Genomic DNA, 18,162 nt, shown 5'->3' with positions numbered 1-18,162 from the left:
ATAGTCTAAGGAGCTTGGAAAGAAAAGCGTCTGGAGTTCTTTAAGTTTCCTTGAAGACGTTTCACCTCTCATCTGAGAAGCTTCTTCAGTTCTAAGAGCAACTAGTGGAGAGTCCCAGATTATAAGCCCTATGGGAGTGTCCCCAAGAGGGTCATGTGATATATTGAGGTCAAATGGACCTCAATATATCACATGATAGGGTGGGGATAGGTTTCACAATGGGTTCACCTGAAACCTTGGCTGGTTGTGACCCACACCCGTTTTCCCACCTTGGCTAGTGTGATTAGGTAGAGGATCAATAGGGGGTCCATGACCCTCTTAAGAGGGACACACCCATAGGACTTAAAACCTGGGACTCTCCACCATTTGATCTTAGAACTGAAGAAGCTTCTTGGATGAGAGGTGAAACGTCTTCAAGGAAACTTAAAGAAGTCCAGACGCTTTTCTTTCCAAGCCCGTTAGACTACGATGAGCTGGATGACTGAGAACCTTCACAGACATGTCTGTGTATAAATGTGTCTACTGTGTGGGAGGCAGGGACCCCCAGAGTGGAATTGTGATGACTTTTACTTACCAGGTCTTTCCATAAACTGCTGCTGTGGCTTTGTACAATTCTTCTGAGCATAATTTGTAAAAGTACAATCCGCCTCTTTCAGAGCAGTGATGACCCATTAGACTACACTAGACTTTAAATCTATCAGGCCTCTGACAGTCTGACTCCATTACATTATTATCTATCATTTGATGAGCTACTCATGTTCCTTAGTTTGAAAACAGGAGCCAGGCTGACCAAGTACACGTCTCTAAAACTTTAATGTAAGAACAACATGAAACATTTACGTTGTCTCTACTTTCCTCCAAATAATAAATGTTTAAAGTGTTTTCAATATGTAAAATTGGGAGTTTAGTTCCACTTATCTGGAATAAATATGAGTAAGATGATCTGAATGGGAATAAAACACTCATAGTTATTGTTTTACCAGCAGACCGATCAAGAGGCGTCTCCAAAGTCAGAGTCAGAGTGGGAGTATACAGAGAAATAGTGGATGGAGTAAGGGACTAGGCAATGCAATAGCCTCCAGAGATAGAGACAGGACTGGGATATATGTACATTTGCAACGCGGAGCTAAGGCATTGACAGACTTTTCCTGCTGGAGCTCAACTGTTGGCTCAGTTTTTGGATTTTCAGAGATTTTAATTCGCTGAATTAAAAATTCCAAAATAATTTTTTATATAATGGTGAGTAGATTTCAAATTGTTATCTTGAAAATGCTATACTGTGGGTTTTCCCTTTTCTAAAAGAACCGATCCTTTTTCTTTAGCGTTTTAATAGCAGGGTAGAAAGAGTAATCACCACCAGTCACCTGTGTGGTGTTGACTTCTTATCTGCGTTAGGACACATCCTGTGCTCCTTTCACCTGCATCATGAAAACTCATCAGAGAACTTGGATGTGCAAAACAGACACAGTGTCATAAATGCTGTTCAGTACATGATGTTTTTGTGCTTCATAGTAAACACACAACTTTGGCTTCCACTCACGGGGGGAAATATGAAAGGAGCTGCTCTTTTGTGGAATAACCAAAATGCTGTAATTACTAAACTTTCTTCATTTCTTTGATTCATGTGTTTAGAGGAAATGCCAGTTAAAAAAAACATTTTAGGACGCTGTGGAGTGTCATGAAATTCTACAGCACATAACAAGATTTTACCTTTGCTGCTGGGATTGCCATCTGAAGATGAAAACACTATCAGGGTGGCGGCAGAGAGACGTAAAACACATGTGAGTTCAGAGGGCAAGTGTTCCATGAGGGTTTGCATGTGTGACCTCTGCAGGTCTCAGGTCAACCATATAAACCTGGCTCTGTGTAGAAGTGTTGATTTTTTATTAACTGAACACACGGAAGCTGCTGAAGTTCTCATTTGGGAATCCAAAACAAAAGTTTTATGTTGCCTTCACGTAAGATTGTTCCTGTATTGTTCTTTTCTCCTTTTTCAAATTTGAATATATTTGTAATTTCTGCACTGATCACAGATATTTCTAAGACAGTAGTAAAGGCTGGAGTCTGAATATGACGGGTAACAAGTGGGTCTCTTGGGGAGGGGATAGGGAAGCAGTCTGGTGTTTTTCAGCCTCTCTTAAATCACTGTAAACCTCCTATGCAGCAAAGCATTCTCATTCACAGAAGCTCACTGACTTTCTTTGAATGCTTTAGGAAGCACAACACTGGTGTACTGTACAGCCCACGTCTTTAAACAGAGTTTATAGAACAGATGATGCTATTTTAAAGTGCTGAATATCTGAGAACAATCTCCATATTTCAAGGAAATTAGATAACAAGCATATGAAGAATATAAAGTGCAAAACACTATACAGAATATTGGTGGAATTGTTTTTTATTCTCTTGTTGACACTCTTTCCACAAATGTATTGCAAATGTCACAAAATGTAACAAGTACATTTTCATTCTGCCATATCGTAAGTTTATGCCAAAACTTATTTGATTTAAACTGCATTAAACTGAAATTACTCAACGTGAAATGTATCAGTTGCAATCAGCCTCACCTTTCGTGTGCAGCTGGTCCCAGTACAAATCATTCCCAGATACTAGGTGCTTCACCTAATCACAACCAACCGTCATGTGTGCGAGTCATGTGTCAGATTTTGTGTTTATTATAACACAACGCTGTGGCTGTAGCTCAGGTGGCAGAGCGAGTCATCTACTAACTGGAAGGTTGGTGGTTTGATCCCTGCTGCCCCAGACTGCATGCCAAAGTATCCTCGGGAAAGATATGGATCCCTGCATCTCATTCAGTGTTAATGAGAATGTCAGATAGAGAGGACTTAGACACAGAAAAAGTGCTTGTATGAATGTATGCGTGGATGACGTGTGTAATATAAAGTGCTTTAAGTGCTCGAGTAGAGTAGAAAAGCACTTTATAAGAACCAGTCCATTTATAATGCAGATTTCTTGCCATGTTTCTACATGTAGACAAACATATATAAAATAAATAGTAGGTTCCTCTATTTGGCAGCTTCTCTCTCTCTCTTCTCCATCTTTGCTCCCTGGTGATCAGGTTTGTACCCTACTTGCGCTGCACTGTGGAAGTGTTTCTTCTGGATCAGCTCTTGTTTTTGTGCTTACGTCACTCTGCTGCAGTTGTCGTCTTTCATCACAATGAGGTGTCTGGCTCTTGGCCTTTTCTGCCTGTTGTGCTGTAACGCAGCGCAGACGTACAGACGCCGCCCCAGACCCATCACAGCAAGAAGCAACACAACTTTCCCAATCAAAGCAGTTGGTAGGTGATTAGTCGGTTACCACAGCATTTCTGTATCAGTTTTGCCATTTCATCCCAAACTCATCCCAAACTTCCTCATTGTCTTTGATTTTAGAGAATCCATGTAAAGCCATCCCGCTGGATTTCATCTTTGTGATTGACAGCTCCAGAAGCATCCGTCCCAATGACTATGAGAAAGTGAAGACCTTCATCATCAACCTGCTTCAGTTCCTCAAGATTGGCCATAATGCAACACGGGTCGGTCTGCTGCAGTATGGTAGCGTGGTCCAGCCTGAGTTCTCCCTCAGCACCTACACCACCAAGAGCGAGGTAGAGCAGGCAGTGAGGAATATGGAGCACCTCGCCACAGGGACCATGACGGGTCTGGCCATCCAGTACACCATGGAGACAGCCTTCACCGAGGAACATGGAGCCCGACCAATGAACCTACACATCCCACGAATTGCTATGATTGTGACTGATGGAAGACCTCAGGACACAGTAGAGGAGATTGCAGCTCAGGCAAGACAGGCTGGCATCCAGATTTTTGCTATTGGAGTAGGCAGGGTGGATATGAACACACTGAGGGCCATAGGGAGTGAGCCGCACTCGGAGCATGTGCATCTGGTGGCCAACTTTAGCCAGATAGAAACCCTGATCTCTGTGTTCCAGTCCAAACTGTGTGGAGGTGAATAATCCCGTCTATTTTAAATGTCTCTCTTTATTTCTAAAATGCATATGTGTCTAATCATGCTTGAGTGTTTGTGAATGTTTTTGCGTGTATTAGGTTCAGACATGTGTGAGGTGGTGGACCATCAGTGTCAGCATATCTGTGTGAGTAGCCCTGCCTCATACAGGTGCAAGTGCAGGGAAGGATACATCCTAAACCCTGATGGCAAGACGTGCACAGGTAACCCCCTCCCTTCTGTTATTTACATAGCTACAGTCTTTTAACGCTGCCCAAAACTTGTACAAAGGACCTGATGATGGTCTGATGGCTTAAGGACCAAAAATGGATCACGTGACCTTTTGCATAACAGATTTTGCCCATCTGGCCACCTTATTTTCATTTTTGGTTTACTCTCACGGTTTGGCTGCAAAAACAATCACTGAAACCCTCATGTTGCCTTTTTACACCAGACTGACACAACTTGTGACTCATGAGTTTCACTCAGATCAAAGCAAAGTAAAATGGGAGTGTCAGTTTAAAAAGTCTCACTCGTTGGCTTATATTTAGTTTCTGCTGTCCCTGACTGACTGGTTACTGCAGGTTTCCTTCTGCACACTGAACTGTAGGTGATTGTTCTCCACACTGTTGCAGCTGAGGACACGTGTGCTGTGGTGGATCACGGCTGTGAACACATCTGTGCAAACCTGCCTCGTGGTTATGAGTGTCTGTGCCGTCCAGGATATCAACTCACCATAGACCTGAAGACGTGCAACAGTAATATTACATTTTTTTACTCATAAGAAACTGTTTTATTCAAATTTCATGACTTATTGTTAGAGTCATAATGGAAACACAACTTGCTTCCTGCCACAATGTTGTGTTTGTGGAGTAAAGTGTTGGCTTTAAATCATCATATATAGCAAGTAGGAATAAAGTACAATAATTTATCTGGTCTTGGATAAAGGAACTCAGCGTCATGAAGCCAACACTGCCCAAAGGCACAGTCACCGTGAGAAGTTTTTTTCCTACCAGTGATGTCTGTTAACCCACTGATGGAAAATTTTCCCTTTGCTCCTTCGGTGGATGTTAACAAAAAGCAAAGTGGGGGAGATTTCCTGAAGGAAGTGTGCTTTTGCAATCATCAGTGCAGTGCAGCTGCTGAAATGTAGAGGTGTATCTGGAGTGTCATAGTATATCCCAATCCAAACAAGAATGAGTTCAATCATCACAGTGGGTTCATACTCTGCACCTTTAGAGTGGATTTTTTTTTTTTAAACGAAATAATTAGATTTAGCAGTCTTATTCTTCTGTATTGGGCATGTTTTTATTAATCTGAAAAGTCTTGTCATAAAAAACAACAACAAAATAACCAGTGAAAAAGTGGAATATCTAATAAGAGATTCATCCTCTCCAGGAATAGACCACTGTGACCTGGGAAATCATGGCTGTGAGCACAACTGTGTCACCGTTCCAGAGTCCTACATCTGCACATGTAAAAGGGGCTACGTCCTCAATCTCGATGGCAAGACCTGCAGCAGTAAGTACTTTTTTTTTATCATTCATAATGCGGCAAAATAAAGTGAAAACACAGCAAATATACAGCATCTTATGAAACATTCAAACGGTGCTGCTACAGCAACCATGACATAAATTTCACCCAATGCGTCCTTGCAGAAATCGATCACTGCGATCACAAGCTACACACTCAGACCTGATGGGAAAACGTGCCAAAGTAAATTTAGTGCTTTTTCATATTTAACTAAAAAAAAAAAAGCTCCACATTTTCTTCATATAGAGAGCATAGAAAGCCGCCTGTTTTACATTGCACAACGCATGTAAAGCTTTGTACATCTACAACAACTGTCTGATACCATTCCAGCCAACTTTGAGTGTACAGAAATTGACACATTGGTGGATGATTCTGAGATGTAAAAGTGTCACATGAGGTCTAGGATGATTATCTAGCTTTTTGGGTCTTTGGATTGCTTCTGTTTGTTCAGAGCTGAGAAATAAAAGAATATACAGGAAAGCCTGAAGAGCTCTTTCTTTATAGCAGGCTCTTATGTGCTCAGTATTTTTCGAAAATGGAAACTATTTTTACAATTTAATGCAAAATTTGCAAGTTAGTAAATGTAATCACTACCTGTCTTTTTGTACTGATAAAATGACTTCCTCTAGAGATCGATCACTGCGCTGATGGAGCCCACGGATGTGAGCAGGAGTTTATGAGTACAGAAGACAGCTGTGTGTGCAAATGCAGGAAAGGCTACACACTCAGACCTGATGGGAAAACCTGCAAAAGTAATTTTAAATGAGCTGTTTCCATGTTATTGGTGCTGTTTTTATCCATATTTTTCTAAAGTTATTCCACATATTCTTCATACGTATAGAGCATAAAAACACCCAAGTATTGATTCATAGCTTGTCTAATGATGTGTACATTTGCATCTATTGTCTCATATAATTCTAACCATGTTTCAGCATATGGAAGGAATTCGACTGGCTGATATAGAAATGTGTCACATTGATGTCTGGGAGGATTATTCAGTTATGTGAACTTACCTCTGTTTCTGTGTTCACTAATAAAATAAAATAAAACAAACATAAAAACTGCAAGATGTAAATGTTCTGCGTATTTTTCAAATAATAGAAACCAGTTTAACCAGTTTGATCCACAATTTTTCATGTAAAAATTCAACACTTAGTTAAAACCTTCTGTTTTTGCTTGTTACCTAATTTCTCCTCTGTCTCTGTGATCCGTCAAAATGATTCCTAACAGAGATCGATCACTGCGCTGATGTCCCCCACGGATGTGAGCAGGAGTTTATGAGCACAGAAGACAGCTGTGTGTGCAAATGCAGGAAAGGCTACACACTCGAACCTGATGGGAAAACCTGCAAAAGTAAGTGCAGCTAAACTGTGTTTCCGCGTCATTGCTGTGGTTTGTCACAAAAACACTTTTGCTTATACCTGTAATGTGAGGCAACACTTGAATGATTTATATCATGTGTTATGCTGCAAACTGACACCCACATGCCTCTGTAAAAATGTTGTTAAAGCACAATAAGCAATGTAATAATTAGGGTTACCCACTCTTGAATAAACTTCTTTCACATTCTGATAACAGTAGAGGCTGTAGTCATGATGATGCAACACATTTATCCTCCACCGTTCATCACTTATAGTAAGAGTACAGCAAGAGATTAATTACAGATTTATAGATTCACTGCATTGAACTGAGTCTTGAATTCAGCTTTATCTGAATTTGATTAAAAGAACTTGGCAATAATGGAAGCACTGCTCTCCTGCAGAGATCGATCACTGCGCCGATGGCACCCACGGATGTGAGCAGGAGTTCATGAGCACTGAAGACAGCTGTGTGTGCAAATGCAGGAAAGGCTACACACTCAGACCTGATGGGAAAACATGTCAGAGTGAGTTTGAGCTCATTCGGTGTCATAAATAATAACAGTTTCTCCACCAGAGAATTGTTTAACACTTTCTAGTGACCCATGAATCACAACTGTAATGTGAAAACACTGATTGCCGAAATACTTCGGAATCATTGTTGGGGGTAAGTGTTAAGTGAACATCACATACATGATAGATGTTGAAATGCAGGCATTCGGTGGGTTAAGCATAGAACTACGTTTGAATCTTTTCAGTAAGCTGTGTTGCACTGAGTCTTATTATTATTTTTCTCTGCTTTTACTAGTTTTCTCTAGAGGCATCTCATCTGCAGAACTATAACACTCTGCACAACACGAGACAAAAATAAACCAAATTCAGAGTGTGACGTTTTTCATCTGCATGTTTTCAAATGTTTCTATGATTGTTTATGTCCCCTATTTGGGTATTTATGTGTTGCATAACTTTGAGTGTGTTTTTGAACCCAGTTATGAGGTCAGTGCTAATCCATGGCTCACCAAAAGATATATCTTTTCCCTCCCCTGGATTAAGGGATATTCTGTTTACCACCACACAGCATTCATAATGTCAGAGAGTTATTAGACCATTTATTGTATTTGTAGCCTCACAATATATCATATAAATGCTAATTCTGCCATACACTTACACTACTATTGCTACAGCAACATCATGGTAATCTTTGATTCTGTGTAATTAAACTGAAAGGTCTGGATCTGTGTCAGACAGTGCACCATGGCTGTGAGCATCAGTGTGTCAGCACCAATGATTCCTACATCTGTAGATGTTTTGAAGGATTCATGCTGGCTGAGGATGGGAAGAGCTGCAAAAGTAGGATTACTCTTATATGGACTGTTTTCTTGAGAATAAAATGTGAAATAAATAAAGGTATATATTTTAAATATCCTTCTTTTTCCGGCAGAACCCGAGTGCAGCGAGGGAGTCATGGATCTTGTGTTTGTGATCGATGGCTCCAAGAGTCTGGGCCCCAACAACTTTGAGTTGGTCAAGCAGTTTGTAAACAGCATTGTGGACTCGCTGGACATTTCTAAGATGGGCACTCATGTGGGTCTTCTTCAGTACTCCACAAAGGTACGCACAGAGTTCACCTTGGGCCAGTACTCCACAGCACAACACATCAAGAGTGCCGTGAACAGGATGCAATACATGGGAAGGGGCTCCATGACTGGCTCAGCCCTGCGCCACATGTTTGAGTCTAGTTTTTCAACCAAAGAAGGCGGCAGGTTCAACATTCCCCGTGTCAGCATCGTGTTCACTGATGGACGATCACAAGATGATGTTTCTGAATGGGCCACTAAAGCAAAGAATTCCGGTATTTCTAGTCATCCCGATGTACGACAACCTCAGAGTATCTTCTTCCTAATACAAGTTTCATGTTGTTATGATGCTTTCTGATACTTTTCAGGGATCACGATATACGCTTTGGGAGTTGGCAAAGCCATCGAACAGGAGCTGAGAGAAATTGCGTCGGAGCCAGATGAGAAGCACTTGTATTACGCTGAGGATTTTGAAAAAATGGCAGAAATTACAAAGAAACTCAAGTCCAGGATATGTGCAGGTACTCCACACAAGGCAGAAGTACAGGAATCCCTGCAAGGGTCTCAAAAATATGTGTGATCTTTCTTAATAGATGAAACTAATGCTATGTTTGAGGCTATTCAGGTAAAGTGGAGCTATAATAAGGGCAGATTGGTGAAAAAATGTAGCGTTACTGCCACCTATCTGCTGCTGCCATGGTAACCTGTGAGCAGAGCAGCCACTCTGTGCAATACCGTCTACTCTATTATATCAAGTAACTCATCAGTCTTTTATGCTCTGCAGTCATATGTCCTTCCTGCATGTCCCTCACATTCTCCACAGGCAGAGACAAGAAAGCAGAAAAGGATTAGGGGAGAAAGGACGAGATAAGAAAAAGAATCCAGGGACCGAAAGTCTTTCACAACCTATCAACTTTTCTTCTGCAGATAAACCATCTGATGAAAACATGTGCCAGTGTGAAAACATGATAATGTTTCAAAACCAAGTCACAGAGAAGCTGAAGAGCCTGGTTCAGAATAATATCCTTTTGTGCTCACTGCACAGATACCAATGTTCAGGATTGCCACTGACAAACTATTTCATGTGTCATTCATGTGTTTTGTTATGTGTTTTTTTAAAACCTTGAACACAGTTTGCAGCTAAATTGGATTATTCCATTGACGCTCACTTTTGCTTAAGGACAAGTTTTAAAATGTAGGTTAAGTGGGGATCAGACGCTGGTTAATCCCACGATGTCTCTTTTGTCCTGTGATCTCAGAAAACTCTCATTATGCGTCAAAAATTTCAATTATGACACATTTTTAAAGGGACCCTGGTTACTCATATTAAACTTGGGAGCTCTCTAATAGGCTGACAACATTTTCAGGGTGTAGCCCTCCTTTCATCTTACGGCAGCTGGTAGAGGGAAAGCCTTTTGGGAAAAGTCTGCATAGATCAAATTTATATACATATATAACTTGTGATCAAAAGACTAAATTTATTGTTGCAGGTAATCAGCATAATTGTTGCTTCATAGAAGGTTTTAAAACTTTGATTAGGAGCAGGCAGAGGCTGATAAATACCAGATCTGTCAGCTGATTTCTCAGTTACCTCAATCACACTGATGACATGACAGTATAAACAGCTTTAAGGGTGGCAAATGCATTTTACTTACACTACATCAGGAAATCCAATCATTTCCCAGTAACAGGTCTAAAACTTCACTGGCCAGAGAGGTATAAGTAACTCCTTAACATGCCTACTTGCAGCCATGTCAAAGAGGCTGGAGACTCTTGAGAATCAACTTGTGCATAAATGAAAGGTCGAGACTCATCAGTCTCTACTCTGCGGCATCTCCAGGATCCCTTTAATCCTGCTCAACACGCTATGATGGAACATATGCAAATGCAGCTCTTCTTACTGAAGATATTTATAAGCTCTTCTAAAACTACAGTGTATTCCTTCTGAAGTATTGTTAATGTTATGTAATGGAATATCGCATTATTAACTCTTTGTACAGAAGACTGACAAATAAACATTTTACACTTCATAATTTTGGCTTTTTAAAAATGATATTTTCACCATAAACGATTCTAAGCAGTCATCTACGGCACTTACACTTTTGACTAAAAGTAAAAAAGCAAGCAATGGATTCATTCAGCATTTTTAAACTTTTGCTGGTTTTGCTGACGAAAAATATTACAACAATAAAACTAAAAAAATATCTACTTATTAAGAATTTGCTATTATAAACATGACCACAAGGTGGTGGATCTCATCGAGAGGGGGCACTCCTATAGAGGGGAGGACACACGCACACACATTTCATGCACATGTTGCCTCCTCCTCCTGTATGAATAGTGTGACTGTGAGCAGGAGGCAGTCAGGGAGCATTCAGCAGTACTGCCTGCATTGCCGAGCTGCATGGTCATAACACATCGTTGTCTGGGGCAAGAGGGCAGCAGGCCATGCATGAACACACAGACAGACAAGGGGATATAATGGTGCTCAGTTACTCTTAGGAACTGGAGAGAGTTCAGCGTTCCACGTTTTCACTGCCAAACAGTCTCTGAAAACAGAAAGCGCTGAGACTCGTGTTTGCTTGCTCCTATTCCAAGTTTTTGATTCATCTCAACCCATTTTTCCCCCCAAACATGGGGTGCTCCTCATCCAGTGCACAGACCGTTGATCAAGAAAAAAGACCAGGCACAAAGCCTGAGGAGAGCAATGGAGACACAGTGGGTAAGTAGTGATCATGAGTATGTATGCATTTCATAAAATGTATACAGTGGTTGCTCCAAGGCTCTGTTACTTTACTCAGTCAGGTCTTGCTCAGGGGTGCTGCTGCTGGTTGCTCTAGTACATGTTGTGCTTTCTCACTTATACTCTGCTAGGCAGCATACTTTAGTACCTCACGGAAGAAACATTCACGCTTATCCACTTTATCAAACCCATAAGTGGTTGTTATTATTTCTTTTTTCATTGAATCATTTTTAACTCATCAGAATGATGGTTGAATGTATCAGGACAAAACAGTGAACATCACTATGTTTTATTGTTGAAATGTGACCTGAGAAATTTTGAGAAATCCTCAAAAAGCGTTCCCTAAAGATAATTCAGCGTTTAGATTTGCTTGAACCCATCGGGGGTTGAGTGCAGCTCTTAAAGCATATCGCTGTGTGAAAGCCAGCTGGGAGTGTTTAGAGGCCTATTTGCAGCCTGAGGCAAATCCAGACAGTTTTGTACTGTAATGGGATCTTTAACTGATATTTCAAACAGTAGTTTAAAGAAATAAAATCAAACAGATATGATTGCTTGATGTTTAAAAATTTCCTTTATCAAAACATGCAACACTTCAGTTATGATTAAGGAGTGTCTGAAAGTTGCTCTTTTACAAGCCTGGACACTGATGTTCTGATATTCTGCACAGCAGAGCTCTTAAAAAGTTTTGCATCCAAAACATGCAGTCCTGCTCTCTGTGTAATTGCCTTGGTTTGACAGGTTTTGCATACAGTATATGTGCTCCGTATTCAAGCCTGTGCAGAAACCCATCAAATGGCCTGCCACAGCCCATGATTGTTCATTCACGGCTCCGTACAACTTTGTGACACATGTCTTGGCCATGCCAGCACAGCTGCATGTACGGCATGTTATCACTGACATTCCCCACATACACACACGCAGCAGGACACACGCAGGCCTTGTTAGAGAGTGTGACAGCAGTCGAAAGATGTAATCTCGCTTTTGAGGAAGTAACCTGAAATGTTCTAAACATATTCCTGCCCACCACAGTTTCTTTTTGTGAGGTGTTCCATTTCCCCAGTGCCACTGCACTGCTCTTGTGTCACAGTATTGTCTCTCCTGCCAACCAGCTTGAGTCACCTGGAAAAGCATGGGTCTCTTTTCCAGGCTTTTACATCATTCCGGCAAGAAAACCAGTTATTGTGCTCCTTGCCTGGGCGGGCTTTTTCTAAATGTGTCTGAATGGGTGGAGGTTTTAAATCGTACAGTATACGGTCTGTCTGACAAACCAGCTGTGTACCATCCAAGCCACCAATGGTCCCATCCCCAGTCTGGGCCCCTGGTCTGTGTGCCCCCCTCCTCCCTCTAATGGCACTGTTTTGACTGGGATCTCTGTCATCTTTGGCTGTGAAATCATGTTGACACACAAGTCATCCATGCCTGGAGTGGCTGTGTCTGTCTCAACCCAAACACACACATTCGCATATTTTTTAACACAAGTTCTCGGTTATTGTCCGGACAACAGCTTTCTAGTCTCTGTTGATAGTGGGTGCCATTGATTAAACAGTAGGACCTGGTGGAAAACCGATAAAAATATCTGAAAACACCTTCACTCTTATGCAGTTTTACACTATTCCCTCAGTCACCATGTTAATAACAACACTGAGCTCACATAAACACCTCTATGCATTGCGTGTTCTTCCACTGGCTCATTTTCATTCAAGTTGCCAGGCCGTCACATTCCCTTCCACCCATCACTCTCAGCCCTTTTTGTGCTTCTGACAGACAAATAAAATCAGGAAGCTGCAGCTTCCAAACTATCCACCCATTCAGCTAACTGAACCCTTCTGCTTGTGAACAATATCCTTTTCGTGTTTTAGCTGTGAAATAAGACAGGGCAAAAGCTGTTAGGCTTCTGCGAGTCCCGTAACTGAGATGTGCATTGACATTTCTGATATTTGAGTCCAAGTATTCAAGCCCACTATTGTTGCATACTGCAGCCTGTTCACACCCAAAGTGTGTGGAAGAGCAGAGACTGGGGAGGGAGACTAAAGGTAGAGGCATCTCTTTAAATTCAGCAAATCATCATCGCGTGTATTGTTCTTCCTCTGAGAGTGCGTGTCCTCAGGGCTCTAGACAAACACGAGCTCTCAACTACGGAAATGAAAGGAAGTTTTCCTCAGCACGCATTCTGTGTGCCCCTTATTGCTAATTTCCTTTCCCCTGCGTTTCATGTTAACTTGATTTAAAAGTTTTGCTCTATTGATAGGTTTAGGGTTTTTTACAGTTTTAGTGGTCCACATATAGATGCAATACATTTACAAAACATTTTTTGTGTGGGACTAAAACAACTGGGAAAGAACCATTAAACATGTAACTACCTGAAGAACCTTCTACAGTCCTTCTTTTGTTATTCAGTATTGTCATGAATTCAGTGTTACACACTAACATGATAATCATTAGCTGAGCCTGCTGATCAATGCTGAACTTGTGTCAGTCATAAGTCTTAACTGAGTTCTTCATTTGTCATCTCTGCATTGACAGCAGTCAAAAACGGCATCATTGCAGAAGATCCTCAAACCATCGAGGACCAGATGCAGCTTCCTGTGCAGACTGCGTTACCCGATGATCTTCAGAGGGGTGCTGATGATGAAGCTGAGGCTGTGTTAGTGGCCCTGGAGGCCCAAGAGGACCTTGGCTCTGGGGAGGACCTTCTAGCTGCTTCTGAGGTAAAGGAAGAACCTACTGCTACTGAAGAGGCAGCGCCAGAGGCTGCTGCTTCTGCTCCTGCTTCTGCTCCTGCTCCTGCTGAGCCTGAGGCTGCTATAGCAATTGTTGAGGCACTACCCCTGGCTGAAGAAGCTGCTCCTGTAGAAACTGTAGAGGCAGAAGCCCCTCCTGAGGTTGAAGCTCCTGTTGAGACTGCAAAAGAGGCCCCTGCTGTTGAATCATCAGCTGAAGCGGTGCAGGCAGAGGCCTCTGCCATCACTGAGGAGGTGGTTGCAGTGCCTGTCGCTGAACCGGTTATATCTGAGCCAACTGTGAACCCAGTTATTACAGAAGAGGCTTCAGCCGAGGCTGTGGGGGCGCCTGCTGAAGTGGCTGCACCTGTGCAGGCCTCAGCAGACAATTCTGAACCAGAGGCTGCTTTACCTGCACCAAGCGAAGCTTTAACAAAAACACCAGCTGAGTCTTCAGCACCAGCTGAAATTTCAGAACCAACTGAAGCTGCACCACCTGCTGAACCCTCGGTGCCTATTGAAGCTGCAGAGCCGGTAATAGACACAGAGATTGCTGCTGCAACTATCCCAGAGATGCCAGCGTTACCTTCTGTCAGAGATGAGACCAAAGCTGAGCCACAGCCTGCTGCCGAGGAGCCGACAGAACCTACTCCAGCTCCTGCTCCAGCAGAGGCACCCGGCACCGCAGAGGATGCCCCTGCTCCAGCTTTAGGAGTTGAACCTGCTGCTACTGAGCCGGTCCAGAATGCAGAGGTTCCAGCTCCTACTCCAGCTGCTTCAGAAACCCCTTCTGGGGTAACCTCAGAAGCTCCACCAGCCTGTGTCACCCAAGAGTCCACTGCAGACAGTGTAGCAGCAGTGGAGGCTCCTGTGGTTGAGCCCACCCCTACAGAAACTGAAGCACCTTCAGCACCAGCCCCATCTACCGATCCAGCTCCTGAAGATTCACCAGGTGGTATGGACCATTAATGGCTCCAGATTACCTTTTCTTACTTACCTTTTCTTTCTTACTTGTCAAAACAGATTTTTGGCACAGTTTTGGCACAGTTCATACTCTGCAATTTGCCACGGCCACATGCCCTGCAGAGTAAAACTAATAAGAGCTGAAGGATTACAACTGGGTTTTAGAGGATGATAGCTGCCACTGAGCCTCTTGAGGGAGTTTATAATGACAGGTTTTCTTGTTGATTTATTTACTTGACTAAACACAGAGTTGTTTCACTGATTAACCTGTCACGCTAAATTTCACGTCAACCCATCATCCTGATGTTGGAGACAGTTTTTGGGTGGAGGTCAGGCGCAGCAGCATTATTGCCGGTTGAAATAGCTGCAGAACTCTATGCAAACATGTGATAGATGCTGAGCATGTAGGAACAAGCTCAGAGGGGGATGAAAAAGCTGAGCAGAAACAAACCTGGTAATGAGTAACAAATGGACAAGAGTATGTTTGCATCCAAGTAAACAATTAACGGTCTGTCAGGTGGTCAAACACCAGATCTATCTTGTTGCAACACATTCGGCCAAAGCAAGAGACTTCTGGTAATTAAACACACATGTGGTTAATAACCCCAAACTCTCCATATTCTAATCAACCGTCCACACACTCCTCTGTGTACTAATGTGACTGCTTGGAGCTGACAGGATCAGCGGGCTATTGTTGGGCTGTGAGGCCGAACAGATAGTGCAGTGTGAGAAACAGAAAGCACACACACTCAGAAAGAGAAATGAAGGCTCGTCTTGAGAGTGTCAATTATTGCACAACAGCTCCAGTCAGGCAACTCTCACTCATTGTGCTCTGTTATGCACTGTCTACAGACCGATCATGCCCTGCTGCTTTCAATTATACGACTATTAAAACACACTGAAGTTCATCCTGCAAATTTGTGAAGAAAAATCATTTTAAGGGCTCATTTTGAAAGAAAAATTGAGTCAACTTGATTTTGAATGCACGGTGATTTGCTCCACTCTAACAAGCAGGATTTTATACCTATACATTTCATTACAATGTGCAGTGACTGAGTTAAAACTTCAGAAAGTAAGCCTTTACATCTCTACACACCGACTCTTTATGTTCAGAGAACATGTTGTACTTTCAGGATAGAAACAAGCCTCCACGCAGCATGAGACGAATGGACTTCTGGCATGGAAGACGTGCTGTACTGCATAATTTTTATGAGAATTTTTTGCTCGAGGCTATGTACTAGTTTCTGTGTTTCACGTTTATATATCCTGGTTGGGACTTCAATCTAACTGCACATGTAAGAATGAGAGGGGCTGTAAGGACAATAAAAGCACAAAAAAGCTGTTTATTTAATGGTTAAGAATTAGTTTTAGGGTAAGACACTAAGGTATGCATTATTTCACTGAATACCCTCCACAAGGATATAGAAGCAAATGTGTGTGTACATTGTAGTAACTTGTAAACGAGTTCAGAGGGACTCATGCTGTTTTGTATTGGTTATAAATTTGGCAGTTATAAATCCTCAGAGCCAGTCAGTTTTGACATTATCATAGTTAATGAAAATGCCATGCTAATGTTTGTGTCTACATATATATGCAGTGGAGTCTGCAAGCGAGGTGTCTCAGGATACAGAGGGTGAGAAAGCCAAAAAGGAGGACTGAGTTGGTAAGAGCACAGCCACAAACCAAACTATAATCCAGTGCAAACTCTGAAGGATTAGACTTTTCTCTGCAGTCAGTGCATACTTGTAAAAAATAGTCTCCTACAGGTGGACTGGATGCATTTTGGTAGAAAAAACAGAATTAAGTTGAATTCTGTTTATACTCAGTTACAAAGATAAACTTGAAGAGTGAAAGTGTGAGTCAGATGCTGAAGTGCTGACATGTTTTTTTCTTTTCCTTTTAGAGAGGAAAGAATGCAACAAAACGCCCAAAGCTACCACTGTAAACCTACTGGAAGGAGGACAAGATGAAGTAAACAGAAGAATAAAACAACTGATTTTCAGTTTTGTCTCATCAGCACTCACCAAACACCACATTTCCTAATATTCACTGTGCCTTAAAAGCTTTCCTAAGAATCTTTCCCATATTTGTATATAAACCTTTTCAGGAGAGGAACGGGAGGAGTATGTGTTTTTTAATGGGAAATCAAGTCTCTGGATCCACGTACTACACATGTGGCCTGTGACAAGAGGGTGCAATCCTCTGTAAAATCTGTCAACTCTTGCTAGCAACTCTTTTGAGTTTCGAATGGCAGTGTGCTGAAATACAGGGAAGGATACTCGGTTATTTAAAGAAGCTGCTTCTGAGGAATACAGCTGTGAATAAAAAAACTTAAAGAACTCAAAACTGACAAGAATACAAACCTGGAATGACACACACTGGCTAGGTGTACACTGTACTTAGGCTGTATTAAACTGATTTGTAATTGGTTGAATTTCTAGTTTATAATTCTGACATTAAACCATATATTTTTGTTAACTGTTTGCACATTAATTGCAGCCTTTCCAAAGGGGCTCATTTATTCAATAGGACAGTAATAAGTGTTGAGTAACTCGGCACACATGGTTTCAATATTTCAACATTTAATTGGTTCACATTAAAGTGTTTTGATTTGCTTAAATGAAAAGTGGGCAAAGATCACGTATGCAGAGGGTTAGCACTTATATATACTTTTATAATCAGTCGTTGGCGGGTTAAGGATACAGACGAGGCCATGTTGCTGTTCTGTGAAACCCTTCTGTGGTTGCTCCGTAGCTGGTGGGTGTTTGTGAACTTCTCTTTCTTAAAGTAATGAACCTTCCAACAAAAGGAACTTCGGGGTAACACTGATGTCATACGCTTGTCAGTTTTAGATTGAGGGCATTACACTGCATTGCCTAGTGGGCAGAATATGTAACTAATTAGTTCTACATGCTGAGTTTAAAAGTGTAAGGGCATTAGAAAATTACTGCAACCTCATAAGATGTGATGATGCTTTGGGAACAAATTTTGTTTTGATCTTTTTCATTTTACTTCTCACTCCCTGTAATATATTCATTTTCTCTGACCGTGTCTATGATTCTGCTAACCTGTTAGTGTACAGAATAAAGTTTTACTCACTAATACTCTGTCTCTGTAACTGAATTGTGACTGGAGATTATATTGGCTTTTAGTATATGGTGACCACAGTCTCTCCAAGACCTCAGTGCATACTGTAGTGTGTTTAGAGAAGCATACGTACTTAAAACCACTCAAGCATAAGACATCTGAACAGTCACAATACTCTGTTGCTGTATTAGAGTGTGGCGCTGGGGATAAAAGGCGCC

General features: G+C 41.7%; 2 protein-coding genes across 3 annotated transcripts; both read left to right on the top strand.

The window, feature by feature from the left end:
- The first annotated feature begins 1,138 nt into the window (after positions 1 to 1,138).
- On the top strand, positions 1,139 to 10,458 carry LOC147318452 (matrilin-2-like). The gene is made up of 14 exons (XM_086309835.1): positions 1,139 to 1,239; positions 3,160 to 3,298; positions 3,393 to 3,965; positions 4,065 to 4,187; positions 4,599 to 4,721; positions 5,362 to 5,484; positions 6,126 to 6,248; positions 6,727 to 6,849; positions 7,259 to 7,381; positions 8,082 to 8,204; positions 8,296 to 8,706; positions 8,800 to 8,952; positions 9,359 to 9,451; positions 10,175 to 10,458. Exons 1-14 carry the CDS (start codon positions 1,237 to 1,239, stop codon positions 10,228 to 10,230), a joined length of 2,289 nt encoding a protein of 762 aa, XP_086165961.1. The 5' UTR covers positions 1,139 to 1,236; the 3' UTR covers positions 10,231 to 10,458.
- A 327-nt stretch (positions 10,459 to 10,785) lies between these two features.
- Positions 10,786 to 17,959, top strand: LOC147318451 (uncharacterized). Of its 2 annotated transcripts, none has more exons than XM_086310392.1 (4): positions 10,786 to 11,153; positions 13,698 to 14,846; positions 16,455 to 16,520; positions 16,761 to 17,959. In XM_086310392.1, exons 1-3 carry the CDS (start codon positions 11,066 to 11,068, stop codon positions 16,514 to 16,516), a joined length of 1,299 nt encoding a protein of 432 aa, XP_086166518.1. In that variant the 5' UTR covers positions 10,786 to 11,065; the 3' UTR covers positions 16,517 to 16,520; positions 16,761 to 17,959. The 2 variants fall into 2 exon arrangements, with proteins under 2 accessions (XP_086166518.1, XP_086166517.1); XM_086310391.1 differs by having other exon boundaries at positions 13,698 to 14,849.
- Positions 17,960 to 18,162: the final 203 nt, after the last annotated feature.

Source organism: Aulonocara sp. 'chitande type north' Nkhata Bay, linkage group LG11 (assembly GCF_057382095.1).
Source record: "Aulonocara sp. 'chitande type north' Nkhata Bay isolate Kocher_YH1m ecotype deep benthic linkage group LG11, A_spYH_male_GT1.1, whole genome shotgun sequence".
In the NCBI taxonomy this organism is placed as follows: Eukaryota; Metazoa; Chordata; class Actinopteri; order Cichliformes; family Cichlidae; genus Aulonocara; species Aulonocara sp. 'chitande type north' Nkhata Bay.
The sequence above is the reverse complement of the archived record's forward strand: the minus strand, read 5'-3'. Positions and strand labels throughout refer to the sequence as shown.

Excerpts from the sequence above, each read along its gene's own strand:
- LOC147318451 (XM_086310391.1), top strand. The coding sequence starts at position 11,066 with ATGGGGTGCTCCTCATCCAGTGCACAGACCGTTGATCAAGAAAAAAGA. Across the intron at positions 11,154-13,697 it reads GAGCAATGGAGACACAGTGG|CAGTCAAAAACGGCATCATT; the intron begins GTAAGTAGTGAT and ends CTGCATTGACAG. Across the intron at positions 14,850-16,454 it reads TCCTGAAGATTCACCAGGTG|TGGAGTCTGCAAGCGAGGTG; the intron begins GTATGGACCATT and ends ATATATATGCAG.
- LOC147318452 (XM_086309835.1), top strand. Across the intron at positions 3,966-4,064 it reads CCAGTCCAAACTGTGTGGAG|GTTCAGACATGTGTGAGGTG; the intron begins GTGAATAATCCC and ends TGCGTGTATTAG. Across the intron at positions 7,382-8,081 it reads TGATGGGAAAACATGTCAGA|GTCTGGATCTGTGTCAGACA; the intron begins GTGAGTTTGAGC and ends TTAAACTGAAAG.